The 21,047-nt window shown below is 25.2% G+C and overlaps 1 protein-coding gene and 1 long non-coding RNA gene across 8 annotated transcripts; one reads left to right on the top strand and one right to left on the bottom strand.

The window, feature by feature from the left end:
* Window positions 1-1,955: 1,955 nt before the first annotated feature.
* Window positions 1,956-3,285, bottom strand: LOC113548000. Of its 2 annotated transcripts, XR_003404873.1 has the most exons (5): window positions 3,226-3,285; window positions 3,086-3,144; window positions 2,684-2,857; window positions 2,388-2,509; window positions 1,956-2,212 (listed from the first exon to the last, which is right to left on the bottom strand). It is a non-coding gene; the product is annotated as an uncharacterized LOC113548000 (long non-coding RNA). The 2 variants fall into 2 exon arrangements; XR_003404872.1 differs by lacking the exon at window positions 2,388-2,509.
* On the top strand, window positions 2,608-19,821 carry LOC113547998. Of its 6 annotated transcripts, none has more exons than XM_026948622.1 (4): window positions 2,608-2,863; window positions 12,119-12,230; window positions 18,194-18,277; window positions 19,337-19,821. In XM_026948622.1, exons 1-4 carry the CDS (start codon window positions 2,627-2,629, stop codon window positions 19,342-19,344), a joined length of 441 nt encoding a protein of 146 aa, XP_026804423.1. In that variant the 5' UTR covers window positions 2,608-2,626; the 3' UTR covers window positions 19,345-19,821. The 6 variants fall into 6 exon arrangements, 4 of the variants coding, with proteins under 4 accessions (XP_026804423.1, XP_026804424.1, XP_026804421.1 ...); XM_026948623.1 differs by having other exon boundaries at window positions 19,340-19,821; XM_026948620.1 differs by lacking the exon at window positions 19,337-19,821 and adding an exon at window positions 18,859-19,133.
* The last annotated feature ends 1,226 nt before the right edge of the window (window positions 19,822-21,047 follow it).

Raw genomic sequence — 21,047 nt, forward strand, 5'->3', positions numbered from 1 at the left:
AGCATACAAAATATATCTTATAAAATAATTAAAAAAACAAATCAACAATTAATACACATTGAAATCTCTATCATTGAATAGATCACTTTTACATATTTCAAATCATATCACATTTAGAATTAATGGTTTTTGCAATTAGTATTGAAAATTATAAAACTATAAAAACATTTTACTATTAGATAACAAAAATGATCAAATTATAATATTATGTATGAATTGTATGATGGATTATGAACTATGATGATTTAACTAAACGTGTTCAACCTGTTTTAAATTAATTGTTTTATCTTAGCTTTATAAATTACAATATTTTTTAAATAAATTTAATTGATAAAAATACTTTATAATAGGTTGGTACATAAATTAAATAGAATTTATATTCTTTTCACACATATAGAATGTTATTTAAAGTAATAATTTAAATGTAATTGATATATTTACTCTATCTGTTTTATTTAAAAATATATATAAAATATACTGTAACAATTTTAAATTATGTTACTTAATCATCGTTTTTTTGATGTTTCTATTTTAGAATCAGAATGCAGCAATGGACGTATTGATTTTATAGTGATTATATATCATAATGATTTATTTTAATATACTTAGATATACGTATTAAGTTATTCAAATTTTGTTAACTGTTTAGTAATAAATCCTATTTTTGTTAATGTTAAGTTCAACTAGCATTATATTTTAAGTTATATATTGAAAATAATAATTAACTACGAAATGTACATATTTACGTAAAGTTGGGTTATGTACGTGAAATAAATAAAAATAGGATTAAAATTAAATTGAATGTTAGATTATTCTTAAATTGGTTTTTTAGCAAAATATAAAAAATACATTCTCGATTTTTAGAAGACATTTGAAGCTCTAATTTTTTTGAAATTAAATATTCAATCAAACAAATAGCGATTTACGTAATTAATACATATAGTTATATTCAAAAAAATATTATTCGTAAGGACTTGAAACTTTTGAAAAATAACTATAAATACTTGACATTTTCATCAAGTATACTTATTATATTATTACTTTCTAAACATGGTAATTTTGATAAATTAGTAAGAAAACTGAAAATTTAAGATAAAATTTCTCAAAAGTTTTTCTCGTTGAAATTAATAAGTTTAAAATAATGGTACACGATAAAGTTACAATATAGTAGCATGACTTCTCTATAGGCAGCTTATTATTTTAAATTAGTATAAGAAATTAAACTCTAAACCCTATATCTATTATTTAGTAAGAGAATCTTTAATTAAATTACAAATTAAAAAAAAAATATGTCTATATTATGTTTTTAGTATTTTAAAAAGTGTATTTAATATGACCTAATAAGACAGTATATTATAAAAATATTAAATTATAATATAATTTAATATATTATAATTATAAATATTATAATTATATTATAATATAATATACTTATTGCGAAAGTAATATGAATCGCATGTATTGTAATAATCATTATTGAAATCTGATTGTCAAAAATGATTTATCACGTGTTAGTCTAATGATATTTGAATGATTAATTGTGACAATTGTGTACATCTTCATAACGTATAAATAAAAAGTGTGATTGAAAAAAAATCTGTTTTTTAATAAATGCCTATCAATTTGATCCGTTAGAACTTTTGAACGTATCTCTGGTGTCAGTGGTATCTCGTGTAAAGTGTAAAGGTTCTTTTATTTAATTTTCACTACGTAAAAAGATAATGTATACCATACATGGAGATTGGAGAGGATCCTGATTCTAGAAGGGAAAGGGAAATGTATGTAATTAAGCTTACAAATAATGACACATTATAATGTTTTGGACTATATAAATGATTGAAGAATTATCGACCGAGTTTTTAATTATCAATTACTTATTAAACAGGATTTAAAATTAAAACAATTAATTAAAATCGTTTGGAAAAAAATAATTAGCCGAATAATTATTTTATTATATATATATAGGCTGCAATAATGTTCTGAAAATAATTTGCTGATATACTCTCTTAAGACTATGTAATTTAGTAATTTGGTAAAATTATATTAGTATTTTTAACGTATATATTTATGTTAACGTTTGACGTCAATAAAAATAATAAAAATTAAAGGACTGAGGCATTTGTAAAATTTTGCCACCCCTCCTCGCCGAAATAAAAAAAAAATCCTGTTCGTGCCCGTACGGTCATACACCAACTCCGAGCTATTCGATTTTCTGAAACATGCATAAAACGTATAATATAGTATGATGTACATTATATAATAGTTCAACGATAGGTGTGCTTGAAGCGGTCTTTGCCTCCACATGAAACCATTTCAACCGACATTCGATAAACACATGCATAATATTATTAATATTCATGTGCTGTGACAACCACGGCGTACCGTACCTACACGACCTTACATCGGCGGCGGCGTCGGCTGCTCGACGAGGGGGAACAAACATCTGTGCTTTGCGCGCAACACACGCGCTAAAGTGGCCAACGTGCGTGCGACGCCGTTTTGATAACCCCTATATTATAACCATAATATTATATTATAATATTATTATATATTGAGCACGGCGTTATAATAACTATACCATATTTTACGTGCGGTCGACGGTACAATATGTCGTACGGATCGTACGATGCAATACGACGAAAATAATGATAATAATAATACAACGTTATTATTACATATATACCTATTTTATTACGACGACGGCGGCGAAGTATGTTTCGACACTGCCGCGAAGATAACGCGCCAACGCGGGCACAGAGACAGCAGCGTGGCGCGGTCTGAGACCAAGACGACGTATTATTTCGAATCGCGGACGCCGGTGAGGTGCAGCTTCGACGACACAGCAGCGCCGGTAGAGCTGCAGGTAAGAAATGTTTTGTCAAAGCATACGATTTTATTAATTATTATTATTCCGATATAGCGTGTGAGTGTAACGAACTAACAATTTTTCGATTTAGGCAGGTTATATAGAACTATTAGTTTAATCGTGTACTCGATGATAGGTGAAACTATATAATATGTGTCAGACAACGTCCTAACCTTAAATGCCGACGGGAAACAAAAATATAATACAAAAATTACTCACATATTACCAAATTTTTATTTTTATTTTTTTCATATCCGACGTATTACACTAATGCCGAGCTGCAACAACGATTAATTAGCATTTATTTTAATGAATCAATAATGGTTGCATAAATATAGTTTTAAGACTTTTAAGTGTACCGTTATTGTTCCATTAAATTTTAGCGAATCATTAAATTCAATTTTTATGCGACCCGGCATAATATATATAATAAAAGTGTACTGGTTTTTACTGATCCTACTATTTATATAATATACCACAGCTAGTTTGCGGGTAACGCTCACGTGGAGTGATAGGATAGATAAGTGCCGCGTGAAACTGTACGCCGAGGTCCAAGTCCAGAATAAAAAAAATACAAAAGTACTTCGAGTACTTCGACTAATATATTACAATAATTTAGCCATAAATATATTATAATACGAACACCTATATAGATAACGTCTGCGTACGCACGTGTTTACCACCGAAAGTACGGAATTATTATAAATTATAATCTTTGGAGATTTGGTTTTCGACGTGACGTATATTTGCGATAATATTATATATATATTATAATACATTACTACACTGTAAAGCTGCACTGTCATTTTCTAATTTTTCTGAATTCTGGTACCCATTTGATAATAAGCTATGCACTCTGGCAAAGTAGTTACATAATAGCAAATAATAAAAATTATACCCATATAGAACAGAAAACATGAATAGTTCTTTAAACTTTATTGGGTACGTGTCACGCGTGTGCCTGTTTACATCAGGTGTATATACGTAATAATATAATCTCTAAACAATATTTGTTGGATAATATTGGTTTTTCCTTCATTGGCCGATGATATATTATGAATTGTGTGACGATTACGTAATCGTTCTTAATTAAGTAGGTATTCAATATGTTCTTCTGTGTATATGTAATATTAATTCATTTTTAAATATAGGTAGGTAAATTTATAATGAATTTAAACTTTAATTTTACAATTTCAATTAATCTAACATACAAATATTTAAGCTCAATTACGGCGTGCAATCTCTATGCATTAAATACAGTTTTAAATATATTATACCTAGTTAATAAAGACTGTATATTGTTCATGGTGTGTGTACAATAGTAAAGAATAAAATGTATAAATTCAAAAAGAAAATAATATTCTAAGTTGTACACGTAACACTAGAATGTTTCAAGTGTTTTCGATTAATATTTTTGTAATTAATTACTATAAAATACCAAAATTATTTATGGAAAAATCATTATTCGTTATTTTATGTGTTAATATCAAATTTTGTCACAATTCTAGTAATAGTTATATTAATAAAATATAAGAACGTTAACTGCTTTAAAAATAAAACGATAGACACACATTAACTTGGCGTACCGCGTACCTATCTAACTAAAACATGTTTCTCCGGAACGTTTAATATGAATGTAAAATGTATTACAAAAACACGAGTATTTGTGAACATTCACTACCTACATGACTATACATTATAATATAATATAATATATAGTAGAATATTAAAATTAATATTTAGTTAAGCGTTTTCTTTTCCAAAATATAAACCACATTTTCGAGATGCGTATTCCAAAATAATTTACAATAATAATATTATTATAGTATAGGTAGTGAAATAATGATTTTTATTAATTTCGGAGAGTTGTGTATTGCATGTCAACTTGTTATAATAATTGTATCGACCAAGCTACTCTGTGTCACACCCTCGTCTGGGCGTGGTTTGAACGTCTGATGAACATTATTTTTGAGGTTTTTTCCTGTACCCGATTTACTTGTACTATTTGCTTAGTTCACATATGTTAAGTATAAATAAAAAATATTAACACAAATAAATGCACACCATACATCATACTTACAACTTTCTTTCTATTCGTTTGATGGATAAAAAACATGTACCTATCATACAGTTAAACGTAATAAAAAGTTTAAATTTAAATTTTCAAATTACATTACAAATAATAAAATAGAATAAAAAACAATACACCTTAACATTTTTATATAAAAAAATGTAGGTAGTTTTATTGAAAAATTATAATGTTTATTTTATAAGACATCCAATATTAATAGTTAATATCAGATAGGTTAATAGGTATATACTCTAATTAAACAATATATTATTTAAATTTAAACACAGCAATCAAAAAATAAAATAATATAGTATAGTTTATTTTTTATAAATGATTATATAATTATAACATATTAAATATTTTAGAAATAGATTAAAATATGGGTAAAGAATAAAGGATATTTCTATTAATTTTTTTTATTTAAGTTAATTTTGAAGTTCAAAATAATATTTACTGTAGTGCTTAACTAATTCATAGTCTCGTTTTGGGAAACTTGTTAAATTTTTTTTAAAACGACGATTTTTATTTAACTATTGTGTTAGTGTAATAATACGGGTATACTCATTGGTACTATTGATTTTTATTTTTGTAATTGAAATAGTAGTTAGGTAAGTAGTATGTATTTTTATGTTCACAGCACCTTTTAACAGAAATATTTGAGTGAAATTATACCATTCAACACAAATTTTGTCCATATAACACAAAATCATAATAGTTCTAAAAGGTGATCCTCACATAAATCATTTTTCAAATTATTCAAAAAAATAATTGTTTCAAGTTATTAAAGTTCACGAATTGATTAAATAAAAATATATATTAATATCTGTTGTTTTACTTAAATGTTCCATATTTAATAATATAATTTAATTCTAGATTATATTTTTGAATAATTTTAAAAAAAATGTTTGTGTAAGGATTAAATTTTAGATGTGATTTTGTGTTACACGAAAAAAAATTTGGCTTTGGGTGGGATATAAATATCCCTGGTAGAAGTGCTGTGAATATATAAATACATACTACATACTATAACTACTTGGTATTTATTCTGCAAAAAAAAAATAAATATTTATTTGATTCTGAATGAATCTAAAAATAATATTTTTAAATAATGATGTATGTTTTTATTTTGTGTTTGTGTCTGGTGATGGTGGTTTCTGGAAAAAAATTAGATTTAGTTTGTTGGTTCGATGGGTTAAATAATCGAGAAAAACTAATTATAATATGGGGAAACGACCAACGGGAATGATTTTAAACACCAGTTTTATAAAAAAAATCGTGTTTTTTTTGTTTTATTGTAACTTATGAACTATAATTTAATATATATAACACTTGAGACTTGACATTTTTAAAACATTTATAATGACATTTTCTAGACATACTATAATTTTTAAAACATTTAAACTCTTTTTGTACTATTTATATACATTTAAAATTTAAAATTTCGTTAACATAAATTGATCTTATGATTTATGGTAGTTTAAAAATTCAAACTAAATATTTTATTTTTATAGTATTGTTTGAATTTAAAATTTTCACAAAATTCGTCAAAGCCAAGAATATTTTCAAATTATTTTGTAGTTAAAAACCATTACTTAAATTATCATTTTCTAAACACAGTGAAAATAATAAAATATTTATACTAATTAAAGTCTTAAGGCTATGCAGGTATATAAAGACATTTTAAATTTTAAACTTTTTTTAATGACATCAATTTCTTCCGGGTCAAAAAAAGTTTGAAAATTTCATGTAGTGTAAAGTACCTCTTAAATTTTTTTTAATCGTGTTCTATATTGTAAATTTATAGTTTTATAACTAGTAATGAATAAAAATGTATTGATTTTAAGTTGTTATATGTTTTATAGCAATTATTTATTTTTTTACTGACTTCTGTTAAAATTACATCTGAAAACTAAAATTTTTAATTACACATTTAAATATATTTGTCATTAAGGACTTACTAATAATAGTTGATTTCTAAAAAAGTAATCTTATTCAATCCATATTATATTTTTTACCATCAGCTTACAATAAAAATACTATTTAATAAAATCATTATTCGATAAATGGTAAATAATCTATTAATCATTCTCACCGAAACGTCTTTATTGAACGTGGTGGTATTATAAATATACACATAACGATTTATATAGAAACATGAATACTGTATAGCGTATATTCTATACAGATACATAATGGCATAATGTGTTTTTATATACATTACACATCTATTAATTTTTTGTACATTTGCCCTCCACAGGCTATCAGTTATCGTACGTTTAATATAGATTAAAATTCTTAGAGAAATTCGGAGTTTGTACTATTTTTATCATTTGAGGTCGATTTTTTTTGACCCGAACCAATAGCGTTATCACCGGAGTTTGCACGCAGGTGGTCTGTATATAAATTTTTATTTCATCGCTCATGTATAATAATGATCCGAATTAAAGAAATATTAATCCATCATAATGGACAATATTGTTTTTGAAATTTTAAAACATTATATGTACACATTTATGCAAATATGTGTAAAAAAAAGTTTGACGGTTACACTGAATCTAAATTAATTCATAACGCATAAACAGTCATAAGAGTAATCAAATATTAATTCAGTAGGTACATATTGAAAACATTGACGTATTCATATTTCATTTATCTTTACAAAGTTAACGATATTTTTCTTGTTATGTTTAGTGTGTATAGATGTAAAACACGCCATTGTAAATAATTTATCATTTTACCATATGTGACTAATGCCGATGCTTTATCTTAGTGACATAATATAAAGGAATACTGTACCAATATTTCAAAACAAAATTCAAATTTGTGTTAAGGTAGAAATAGATCACTTAAAAAATAAACAAAAATTTAAGCACAAATTGTAGTTACCTAATATATTAATATATGTATTATTCGAATCATAGGTATTATAATATGTATTAGTATGCTGATTTTAAATAATTAAACTTGCCGTATGGAGTAATTCGTAATTTTTAATATATAATATAAATTTAGTCTTTTTATTCGTTTTAAATTCTGTATGAGCAAATTTAAATATTTATATTATATTTTTATAAAAATAGATAATATAAAATATTATTGGTGTATTATGTATAAAATAAAGATTTAATAAGAATAAAGAACATTTTATCAATATAAAAATATTGAACGTAACAAAGTTCAAACGGTGTTAAGATACGCCATTTCATGTTTTTAATTTATTTAAATAATACTCGTATATTTAATAGATATATGATTTTAGTAAAATTAAGTATGCCGATTAATAATACATAGGTACCATCAAAACTATAATAAGTACAAAACATATTAAAATCATAAAAAATAATCAGATTTCCGTTATCAATTTAGTATTAATTAATAATTAAAATTATCTTCTTCGTTTCATTAGACTATAATCTTATTTTTACAAAACTAAACGCCTGTTGTCTGCTATTAATGTATTAAAAATACACCTTATCAATACCTAAATTTGTTGGCTCATTTAATCAATAGGTACATTTTATATACGTAATTATCAATTCCAGGACATTTGTCTAAAATAAAGTTCAATTAGTATAATGTATTACGTATAATTTTTTAATGCAATGAATATAAGAACTTGCATTTTAATTAAATATTCTTAATACTAGATATTATTATATGAAGTTTATATCCCATTAATATGCATAATTTAAAATATAGAAAAATAAATAAACTATAAATTAAATAATAATACTAGTATTATAATATTATATAATATATTGTGTATAATATCTATACAGTATGTATATATAATAAATTAACTAAAATTTTTATGTTTATATGATAAATATTAATACATGAAAAATATTTTAAGATTTTAAATATTAAAAATTATTTGTACTTTAAGTTTTAAAGAACTGTCTTGTATTTACATTATTACAGTCAAATGAACGAATAATATTAATTAAAAATAATAATGTTCTTATAAATCTCAAACAAAATTATTAAATAAATATAAAGTAATAACAATAAACTATATAAATAAATTGTTCAAATCAAAAAATTAGATTTGTTTTTTAAATATATATATATATATATATGCTATTATTGTCAAATTTCCTATATAATTTAGTGATCATAATACTCGTATATTAAGGGTAGGTACGTAATATCCACATTTACGCTTGATTATATATTTTTAAATGTTTTCTAATATAATAGTGAATTTATCCATTATTTAAGTTAAATATTATGTTTGTACATCTGTTAGGTTTTACAATAATACTTTTTTGTTTTGCTTATGTAATGAATATATAGAATATTGTAGTTTAAAAATGATCATAAATTGCTTATAAACTAAAATATAAAAAACCGGAAGCAAAAATACAGATAATGTTTTTACCTTCAACTTCGACAATACTAAGTCAATTTGTTCCAATATTAAAGCTAACAACATAAAAATGATTCTTATGTACGCAAATTTTCCATGTTGTATTTGCAGTATGTATAATATATGTTGTAAGATAGAAATAATACATTATTATAAAAGGAATTAATTCCGTAAATAAAAAACACATGCTATGTCTTCCATTTAATGAAAACGTTAAACCTAACATTTCGATATTTATATATTTTTGAAATTACCTATTATTTACTACAGTTTATACTACTGCATGGAGATTATTTTATTCGCATATTTGATAATTGAGAAAATATAAATTCTTAAATATCTTATTGAATATTACTCAATGTATACATAATAAATTGACATAAACTTACAATCAGTATACTTTATTACGTTTGGGTATAATAAAGACCATAGTATTAAACTGCCATTTGGATTATTGGATTAATGCCAATGATGACTGTATGCAATCCTAACAATTACAAACGTTTATTTTAGGTAACCAAGATGGCCAAATTAAATTTGTTTATTTTTTTTTTGCATACAGGTAGTTGATACGTGTTTGTTAATATTATTCTAGGCCCGTTCAAAGTAATGGTTTCTAAATAATATTGATAACAATAATAACGGTCATATTATAGGTAGGTATATTTTAATGCATGTGTGTATAATAATAATTTCTTATTATTATGAAAATAAATTACTTTAACAAAAAGATACTGGTTATGCACATTATTAGATAATAGGAGAATGAATATAATTAATTTTTAAATAAGTACCTACGCGCGTATGTGTATGAGCGTATAATGATTGCATCGAGTTTATTACTTCAATAGTTTGATCTATGGATCTATTATATGCAAATCCAATACATATACGCAGCAATCATCGTATAAACGTTACTTCACACTGTTTTCCGGTGTACGACCCCGTTATCCGGTGCACAATCCCGTTGGTGGTAGATTATTATACATTTATACAGTAAACAATTTTTCTCGAACGCGCAATCTCGAACGAACGCCATTCGCAACCCTCCAGATGGGGTCCACGACTTCAGACTCCACCCTGGGAAAACGTTACCCGCCTCTCGCACACTAGTTGCTGAATATATTATTGTAGTGTATATTCGTATTAATCGCGTATTCTATGATATACTTAAATGATTTTGACGTCGATGTTGAATCGTGAACAAGAATTACTCGAATAATTTTGAACCGTTATTTATGTTTTTTCATACACGCTTAAACATTACATGATGACCTGCAGGGACGACGGAAATGACACCACGTCGCTGGTCGTTCATCGTGTAATATGTATAATATGTACATTGTACAAGTTATATTTTTATAATGTTTATTCTATTCTCCTATCGTATACGTCTGGACTACATTGTATATATACAATTTCATGTACTTATATATATATACATAGTGAATGCGTAATACAACAATTTAAATGGTAGTAATTTATCCTTACAACCATCGGTGTTCACGCATTGAATATCGACCGTTCGTGATCTTTGACCTTTTTTGTCGGAAAAAACAACATAATATTATATCGTTGTCGGTTTTGCATTTCCCCGTCATGAACGGAATTTCATTACCACGAGTGTTCTATAAGATACCTATTGTATTTAAGTATTTTATTTTTTTAACGCACAATTGCTGCAGGTGGTTACTCACATAATATTATATCTACGTATGTTGGATTGAAGCTTTGGCCACAAACACCTATTATAATACTACACGAGAGATTTGTTTTAGTTTTTAGATTATTTTTTTTTTCATCAAATTTCATTTCAATTTGAAAAACATTCAGATAGCGGGCACACGCCGTTCAAACGTTGCGTATTAATAGAAGACTATAATTGCCACCGAGTGCCGTCGTCTATTATTGCGACATAGGCGGGGGCGAAGGTTTGTCTTGGCATCGTATTAATAGCGAAAATATTATTCAACGTTCCCGAATTTCGCATGATTTTATTATTGTTCGTCGCCCTTCGCTGAAAGTATAGTTCAGTCCAGTTTTGTCGATAAAGACTCGCTTAAAAAAAGGAACAGAACCGTCGCGGTGACATGAATTTGGGTGAAACAAATCCGTTTTGTATATCGTTATCGACGTTATCTGAAAATACAATCGTCTGGAATTCGTAAAGGTATTCTGTATATTTTCTTTCGATGCGTGTGGCAGTTTAAGATATTTTTGAACGTGTCTGATCGCATATAATTTGGATATAAACGGGTAATTTCAATTTTTTCCGAGAATAAATTTGTATAATATTACTGTATCGAATGAAAAAAAAACTTAAGAGGAATTTATTAAAATATGTATTTGTTGTTCGTATAATATAGTTTATATAGCTATCGATATTTTTTTCATATTAATATATTATAAACCATTGCAGAGCATCACTTTATTATAAAGTATTGGTTTACTGGTATTAGCCATACTTTGTCTACACAATAAATTATAAGAAATATAGAAAGTGACTGATTTACCAAATAAATATTGTTACTGAATTAGTAGTTTAAAATAATATATCACTTAATTTAACATTGTTGAAATATCACTTTGTAATAAGTTATTATTAATAACTATATGTATTTGATATATTGTGCGACTAAACTGATTTAATTAATCAACGTTAAGATTTTTAGATACACAATAAACTCAGATAAAGGTTTTTAATTTTTAAATTTCTTCTGGATGCTCTGTTCCAACAATTGTCTGTTTAAAGGAAGCCAGTGATCGCCCATATAAAAATATCAAATTAGTTTCGACAAATATATTTTTATAGGGGTCGAAATCAGGGTCATCAGCATTCATAGTTGGAATAAACGGGCCTATTAAAATGGTTGACAACATACGACAGTTGGGGTCTGCATGTAGACACTACTGCAATATTGAAGGTAATTTAGTTATCCTCAATTTATAAACGTACCTAATATTTTTTTACAATGGTTTTTGTGTATATATAGATATACGCTTTAAGACAATTGTAAATTGTGTAAGGGTCTATTTTACTATTCAAAACAATATTTAATTTACTTAACATATCAATAGTAACTACAACCTTTATATGTATAAATATTATATATACACTAGAACCATAGAACACAGTGTAAAACAATAATATAATAAATATTAAATACCATTGGGTATTGTATTTAATAATATGGTATATTATAATATATTTATATACAATATTATCTATACATTTATAATCTTTGTGCACTTTTTTATTTAAAGTTATAATATATTATTATTTATAAAACTAGTAATATAATAATATGATAATATTACATCCCATATAAGTATTTCAGTATTTCAGTATTTGATGTAATTATTGTTATTGATATTATTATTATTGTATAGCTATATAATATAAGAATTTTTTTAATATTTGATTTTTTTTTTAAACACAATTATTATTGGAACATTTAAAATCGATTATAAACGAATAAAATAATTTTTTCTTATACCAACGATATAAATATATAATGTGGTACTTAAATTTCTAACGGCTAATTAGATACATATAAGGACGAAAAATATGATAAACATGTTACCTATTCATTTATGTAGCAGTAGCATTGCACATAGAATGAAGATATAATTATTATATAACGGATCACAAATACAACCCCACCCAATGTGAACATTATTAAAACACATTTTGTATATTTGTATAATATCAGAGATACATTCAGACATATGCAACGGGCAAGGACGAGCGTGAGCCCTTAGTTTCATTTTACAGTCTTCTGTAACTTGGCGACTGAACGACCCACGCCAATGTAACATCAGGCAGCGTTCACCGTAGGCTAGAGCACAATTGCTTTTTATGGTTGAATATCAATCAAAGTATATATCTGTCAGAAGTTAGTTAATTCAGATTGTTAATCACGTTTATTAGTCATTATAAATATCGGCTCTATAGATTATCCACAGCTGTTATCAAGCATAAATGCATATTATAAATACGTATTGTCGTATTGACATTGTGTTAGTATACTATTATAATTATAACACAAAAGTATAATATAATATAATATTATTATGTAATACTATTCAACCGATTGTGAACTATTTTTGATATGAATTAATTTTTTTCCTGACAAAGAATCATTAATTTGGAGCACAATTTATCAGTTTTTTTCTTTACCGTATGCCGTCATAGTTGGATGAGTTTACATTAGTTGAGAAATATTTTATCAGTTAAAAAAAAACGATGATCCAATAGAAATATATATAGGTACATTTTACACAAGCGTGAACTCTAGTACATACGAAAAACATTGATTTCAGTCTTAGTTTTCACAATCAAATCTATGCTTTAATTATAATAATAATCCATAATTATTAAAACTAAAATGCAATTATTTTATTTTTATTTCAGTTAATTATGTAGCAATGATTTACCATTTCCAAAAACCTAAAAATAATTGTTACATACGTTCTAGAATATTTGTACTCTCAAAAACACATATTCGCTAATTGAACTGCAACAATCTATGAATGTATAACGTACGTTCAAAATGTTAAAATTGATATTAGATATGTTGGTAGTTTAAAATTGTTCTTACTTAATTACGAAATATTATATACTATACCTATAAAGTACATAGAAAGGTATTCATAAAATGTCAATTTTAAAATTTATAATATTATACGAATAACAAATAATAAATAAGAATGATAGATATAGGATTTTAACTTAACCTAACCTGATTAGTTAACCAAGGAGGAATTAATTACGAAATAAATATAAATTGCATTATATTTATACATAATATGCAACATACCAGCTGATACCTATAAGCTGATTAAATTTAATTTGTATTAAATTTGTACTTTCAAAATTATAACACGTTTACAGATATATCCGATATAGGTTAGTACTTATATATCTAATATATAAACTAAGAATTGTTCAACATTTAAATTAAAATACTGAATTTACAAATAAATACATTTCTATTTGTTTACATTTATATTCAGTTTTTACTGCTTTATAAATTAACAACTAACTATATCAATATTTAATAATTATTTTTGTTTAAATATAGACCTATTATATTCTAACATTTGGTGTTTTGTATAGAATGTTTAAGTATAAGGTAAATCGCCTTGTATATAGCCTATGTGTCTGAGCAGTGTGCATATTTAAAAACAATTATAATATTGACAAGACCAAAAAGGCCAAAAACCTATTAAGCATTGTATATAACTACTAGTTGTATAGTGACAAATATAGTAAGTAGGTACTATGCAGGAATTTCAAGAATTGTTTGAATATAATATAGTAGGTAATGATTTTCTTTAATAAGTATTATGTTTTCGATGATAAACATAAATATTAAAACATTATATATTTATAATATTTAAACTTATTTAAGTAACTAACTAAATTAAATAATGAAAAATTTTTAAAAATTAAAAGAAAAAAATGGTAGTAATCAAAATTTCTCTTCAAGAGACACTATATAATATACAACCGACGTAGATAACACTAGAAAGAAATATGCAAAACGATAAGGACGCGCCTTATAACAAATCAAATTGAGCTAATAATATGTTATTGCTTTAAGTCTTAGATAATTATTACGAATATTATACATAGTATGCATTATATACAGAGTGATATGCTTGAATTATTTGTATATAACTTGTTTTTACCCGAAAATAATATTTTTTTTTTTAAAAAAATCATAGTTGTAGTATTAAAACTTAAGCCTTGTTTTGATTAAACTAAAAATGTTTGATCAATTCGAAAACACTATTGTAAATTTTCAAAGACATATTTTTTAAACCAATTAACATGTATTAAATATACATTAAACCATAGTTTAAGACGTATAAATTGTATTATACACATATATATTTATAAAGCAATTAAACACAGGTACCTAATTCAATAACTGTATGTTTTTTCCACTAGAATATTCTAACATTTAGCATTAGTTTCTAAATTAAATATCAACTGCTAGTTTTGTAAAGAATATGAAATAAACATTGTTCTTATTTGTATAGAGTATACGGTTAATGGATTATTTTAAAAATCATACTTAAAAAAACTTATGATTATTCTTTAAGCTTATGAAATACTTTTTTGTGTAGGTTAAAGTGCTCGTGAGTGAACAAAATTAAATCCTATTTAAATAATATAACACCAAAACCTTAAGCAAAAACTGTGAACACACGTAATTTATTTAACACGCGATTTGATGGTTTTTTTTCTTTGGTCTTTGACCTTACATACACATCGATTATATTCAAATAATTTTTTTCCATAATATCCATGCTACTACTGACGCAGGTTTGATAGCAATAAAATGTTTCTGACATTAGATTTTTTTTAATACTCAACTAAAAATCGAATTGTAATTACTATTGGTACATAATATAATCGTTTAATAAATTACATTTTTTTTTTTTATTTGTTAAAGTAACTAATTTTTCGTACAAGAAAATTTTTTTCTAATATTTCATTATACTAAAACTGTTCATACATGTGTAGCAAAAGTAACAATCAGTCGGTTGCATCATAATATTGTACGTTTGTCGTTCAAAACGAAAAAATAAAACAAAACGGCTATCATAATAATAACGATTCCTCCTCATTTTATCAATTACTTCCGCAAATCGGCTGTGTATAATATATACTTATATTATAAGTTATAATAATAAAATAATGTCAACCGCATAAAACAGAATATTATATACTATAGTGGTTTACAGTAATATAGTATAGAGCTCGCATCTTATCTAGGTTCGCAGTTGATAAGATTAGAAGGCCCGCTAAAAAAAAAATCATAATAATAATAAATAACGTTGAAACCACATTCCCAGACGTGTGTAACGAAAATGCGATGAGTAAAATACTTAATAATTATAATATATTATATTGTGGCGGGGAGCGTGGTGTATATATTATACGGGTGAAGCTTTTGTAGATATGCAACGCTATATGCGTATGTATGCGTATTATATTTGAATCGTTTGCGCGATGCAAAGGCTCTTTTGACGAGGGCCACGCCTTTTTCAGTTCGCGTCTGTCAACCGCACGTTCTGGTTTTGGTTTTCTGTGTCAAATATTATCGACGTACGTTTATTCGGTTTTTTTTTCAAGTGCATGTTATTATTAGTAGTTTACCGCACAATATTATAATGTTGTTAAAAAAATAAATATATATTAAAACTCATATATTACATGATGTTATAATTTTTTTCTAGCGTACATATCGTATATACATATGCGTATACCGTTTACTCATTCCGAATTTATTTACAATTAATCATTTTGTATATAGTTAATAATGTTGCACCTATACCTATATACATGTTGGCTGTTTTTGTATCGACCGATTTTGTTTTTTCATAACCGAAAAAATAATAATACAGTTTTCATTTATAAAAATTATAATGTTATTTAAATGGTTCACAAATTGAAACGGTTTTCATGTATGGCAGTACGTATCGGTTCCGCGCCGTGGTGTTTCCTGTTGTGTAAATATTCAACTTAAAGGTCAAAGGATATCATCAAGTGGCAACGTTACTAATGAGTTACCCGGGATCCAAGTTCGATTTTAAATATTTGTTACAACACTATAATATTCTGTATATACCACGTATATTTTTTAAATTAATTTTTTTTTATTTACCTAGTTTACAATAAAATACATTGCAATTATATTACAATACTTATAATATAATAAATATTTTCCGTTAACAGAATCTGAACAATTAGGTAGTGTATTAGAATAAATGTATTAACAATAATAATGAGTGATTTTATTCTAAAAAAGTTCAGTTACATTTTTGAAATCAATATAAGTACTTTTAATCATATTTTATAATATTGTACTTTATATGTTGTTCAATCATAACATTTTAGGCACTCGATAAATATTTCTCAGAAGATTTATGTTTAATTATTAAATTCTCAGTAAACTCATATCAACTTAATTGCTCAACTTTTAATATATTGCATTAAATTCATCTTTGCACCAGAATTGTTTTTATTAAATTTATGACATAATTGAAACGTTTTAGATATTTTTTATATAGAATAATCAGTAAAAATAAAATGATTTATAGTTATTTGTATCCAGAAAAATTTCGTTGCAATAGATATATTTTTATATTAAATTCAACAAATATTTTAAGAAATAAAAACGATTATACAGCTATGATTAGTCGTTAAAATAAATTTTGTTGATTTGTAAATAACAAGTCAAATAAAGAATTTTGACAAAATAAACGTGCACTTTAATACTATTTACTTTTTGATAAAATAATATATTTTATTTAAATATTTTTCATACATTTTGTTCATTCAAATAAACTGATAATCTGTGTTAAAAGAGAGTCTATAAATATAAATGTAACAAATGTTTGGACCGCTGTGTGTTTTTAATCTCATAAATTAGAGATGGTTTAAAATATTATTATTATCGAAAATAATATGCAAGCATATTATGTTTGTGTGTTTCTCGTTATATTGACTTAAACGTCTATGAAACCTCACACTGTTTTTATCATATTAGATAAGGCTGTTTGCCCTAACTAAAAGGCCAAAGATCATGTTTGCGCGTTATCTCGGTACAGCTTAGGTCATCCGTTAGCGCTCGCCGACCTTTGCGCGCGCAACCGATATATTTATGTAAGAGCCGACGTACTCAACGCGCCAGTTCTCCGTCGGACAGATAGCCGAACGATCTTGGGCAGCCGGAGTTCACCATTATAATTTTGTCTGTTAAAGTATTTTTTATTCATGTGCACAGTTTTTATTTTAAATTACATCTGCATAATCATTTGACAGTTTATAACTTGATATTATTATTATATATTTTTACATTTTTACTTGTAGGCATCCCTCGGCGGATCCTTAAGTACGGCCACTATTGTACGGGACATCGCCCGATTCACATTTTAGAACTACAGTTTGTGACAGGTTAGTTGATTTGTTAAACATCACGAAATAATTATATTATTTAAAGTATAATAGATAATTATTCACGTGATCAATTAATTTTATTTTATTATTATTATTATTATTTATTTTTATTTTTCAATGTAGGTACATAATTTATCCAAGCCTTGTATAAATTATTGAAATTAATTATTATATTCATTAGCTACGTATTTATTATTATTATTTTTTTTAAATTAATTTAAACAACGGGAAATGTTTGTTTAACTTTAATTCCTTGTTCACAGTTATTATCAGTTTTAATTTTATTACTTACTGCAGATTGCTTTTAAAGTGTTTTTATAATGGCGTCATAAATTATTTTAAATAAACTATAAACGGTATAAAACTATATTGTAACAATATATTTAAACTTATTTCTTGATATTTTTTTTGTTTGCTTGATGATTTATTTTTTAAATAGCAATTCCCTTATACTTTAACATTGTAATAGTTTTCAACCATTTTGTATAATTTAAATTTGTAAATGTATTCGTTTTTTAGTCAGATGTTAAGTTATGATTTTATTGTTTATTTTATATAATTTTAATATGCTTACATAGTTAACGTATTTCCTGCAGTAATTACTTTGGATCTGTTAACGTCTTACTTGGGCAGGATTAGAGTGACAATTTATATGTCTAATACTGTCAGGTAATGATGTCCTCAGTTACCCACACATCATCGAAAACGCAGAATCCAGTAATAAACACAGAAGTAATTTATAAAGAAAATCTGTATATTGTAAACTAATTTATTTTATGAAATGTATGTACTACGAATGCATATTGTTAATATAGAATATTAATGCATAGTCTTGTTCATATAATTTATTATAAGCTAGGTGTAAATGAAAATTATTTAGGTACCATATTTATAAAAAAATTTTATTTATAATATATAATAATATCTTTTGTAGTATTAAAATGCTATTGTATTATATTTTATAATATTTTTCAAATGCCTATGGTATGCACTATGCAGACATCAGTGTTGGTGAAACGTCTGACACAAAACTATGTTTAGGAATGTTTTGTTTAGTAGGCTAAAATCAAAAGGCGGTTGTTGGAAACATGTGCAAGCCAGATATTAGTGTCATCGAAAGATTTATGAATGACTTCGAAATACCTCCTGGCCAGACGAATTTGACACGTCATCAAGACAAGTCTAAGTAACTAAACATAATGTAACAAATTAATAATTATAATAATTAATAAATAGCTACCATGTAATATACCTATATATTTATATAATATTATAGCTAGATCATAGTAAAATGTATAGGTTTTTGTTTAAATAATAAAATTAATGACCAATGAGCAAAGTATTTAAACTACTATCAAGAGGCTGTTGGTACAATATTTATTTTCTCTCTTAGACCCACGTACAACACAGATAAAATGCATTCATGTAAAATTGTTTTTTATGATTTTTAGTAATCTTAGAATAAAATAACCCATAAAAAAATTATAGTGAATAATATTATAACTGAGGGTTTTACATATCAGTTTTATATTTCATTATTATTTGATTTTATACTCAACTTTAAAAAATAGATATAATAAAAAATTGTAAATTTAAATGAATATTAAATTTTCATACCGTTCAAAAATATCATTCTCTATCATTTTTGTTATGTGTGAATTTACCCTGAGATTACTAAAAAAACATTTTGCAAAATTATTTTGCGTGAATGTGTTTTATCTGCGTTACGCGTAGGTCAGATGTACAATGACATCTTCTAAACGTTGTTTACTATATTTTTGTTAAGTATGTAAATTATTTTACTCTGATATTAATCTGTTAATAGTTTATACGACTTGTTGACCAAATTAATTACCCACTAATGCAATTTTTAATGCGCTTAATATTTATTTTTGGATAAAATTAAATATTATATTTTCCGAAAAAAATGTGTAAGCTGATCTTTAAAATTGTATCATAGTCGTGTATTTTGGCCTGTGCCTATTAAAGGTATGGACGTGTGATATTGAATTATATCACTATATATATAATATTATTACTTAACCGTTTCTTGCATTTAATAAATGAAAATACATACAACTATGTGATATAACACGATTTTTAGACTAAAATTATTTTATTAAAAACAAATCTACTGACATTATTAATAATGTTTGTTGTTTTAATGTACAAACAATGTAGCTTAGAAAATATTATCAACTGATCTACCAACCAGTAAAATGTCAATGGCTTCTTAAACTAAGCAGAATATTATAAATTATAATATTATAATACAAACGTTAGCATGACAGACATGAAGTGTTTATAAATAAACATAAAATAAATATTTTACATATGTCGTATTGGTATCTTATCGGTGCATCACTATTATAGGTACAGAATTATTTTATAATTTTGAATTTGAATAAAAAAAATCAACATTAATATAACAAAAACAAATTGAATATTGTAGTCTGTACCTCCGTTACAACAATGATTAGCAATTGATAAATCTATACATTTCGTATATAACGTTAATATATAATATTAGTAATCATAATTCAATTTCGTTAGCTTCATAGTTATACATTCAAATATTTCAAACATACGCTTTATCCCCTTTAAACGCTAGTTGTTATAATTACTATGAAAATAATCATAAATATATATTATGCTTAGACTTCATTTTTTTAATTTTTTCCTTAAACTATTTTAAAAACTTTTATTCATTTATTGTTAACTCCTCATGGTTAAAATCCAATACACGTTAAAAAAAAATATATATATA

The sequence above is a fragment of the Rhopalosiphum maidis genome, chromosome 4 (assembly GCF_003676215.2).
Source record: "Rhopalosiphum maidis isolate BTI-1 chromosome 4, ASM367621v3, whole genome shotgun sequence".
Classification (NCBI taxonomy): domain Eukaryota; kingdom Metazoa; phylum Arthropoda; class Insecta; order Hemiptera; family Aphididae; genus Rhopalosiphum; species Rhopalosiphum maidis.

Coding starts and splice junctions, on each gene's coding strand:
- LOC113547998 (XM_026948620.1), top strand. CDS start 2,627: ATGCAATACGACGAAAATAATGATAATAATAATACAACGTTATTATTA. Junction 12,231..18,193: donor ACACTACTGCAATATTGAAG/GTAATTTAGTTA, acceptor TTTTACTTGTAG/GCATCCCTCGGCGGATCCTT. Junction 18,278..18,858: donor AGAACTACAGTTTGTGACAG/GTTAGTTGATTT, acceptor ATGCTTACATAG/TTAACGTATTTCCTGCAGTA.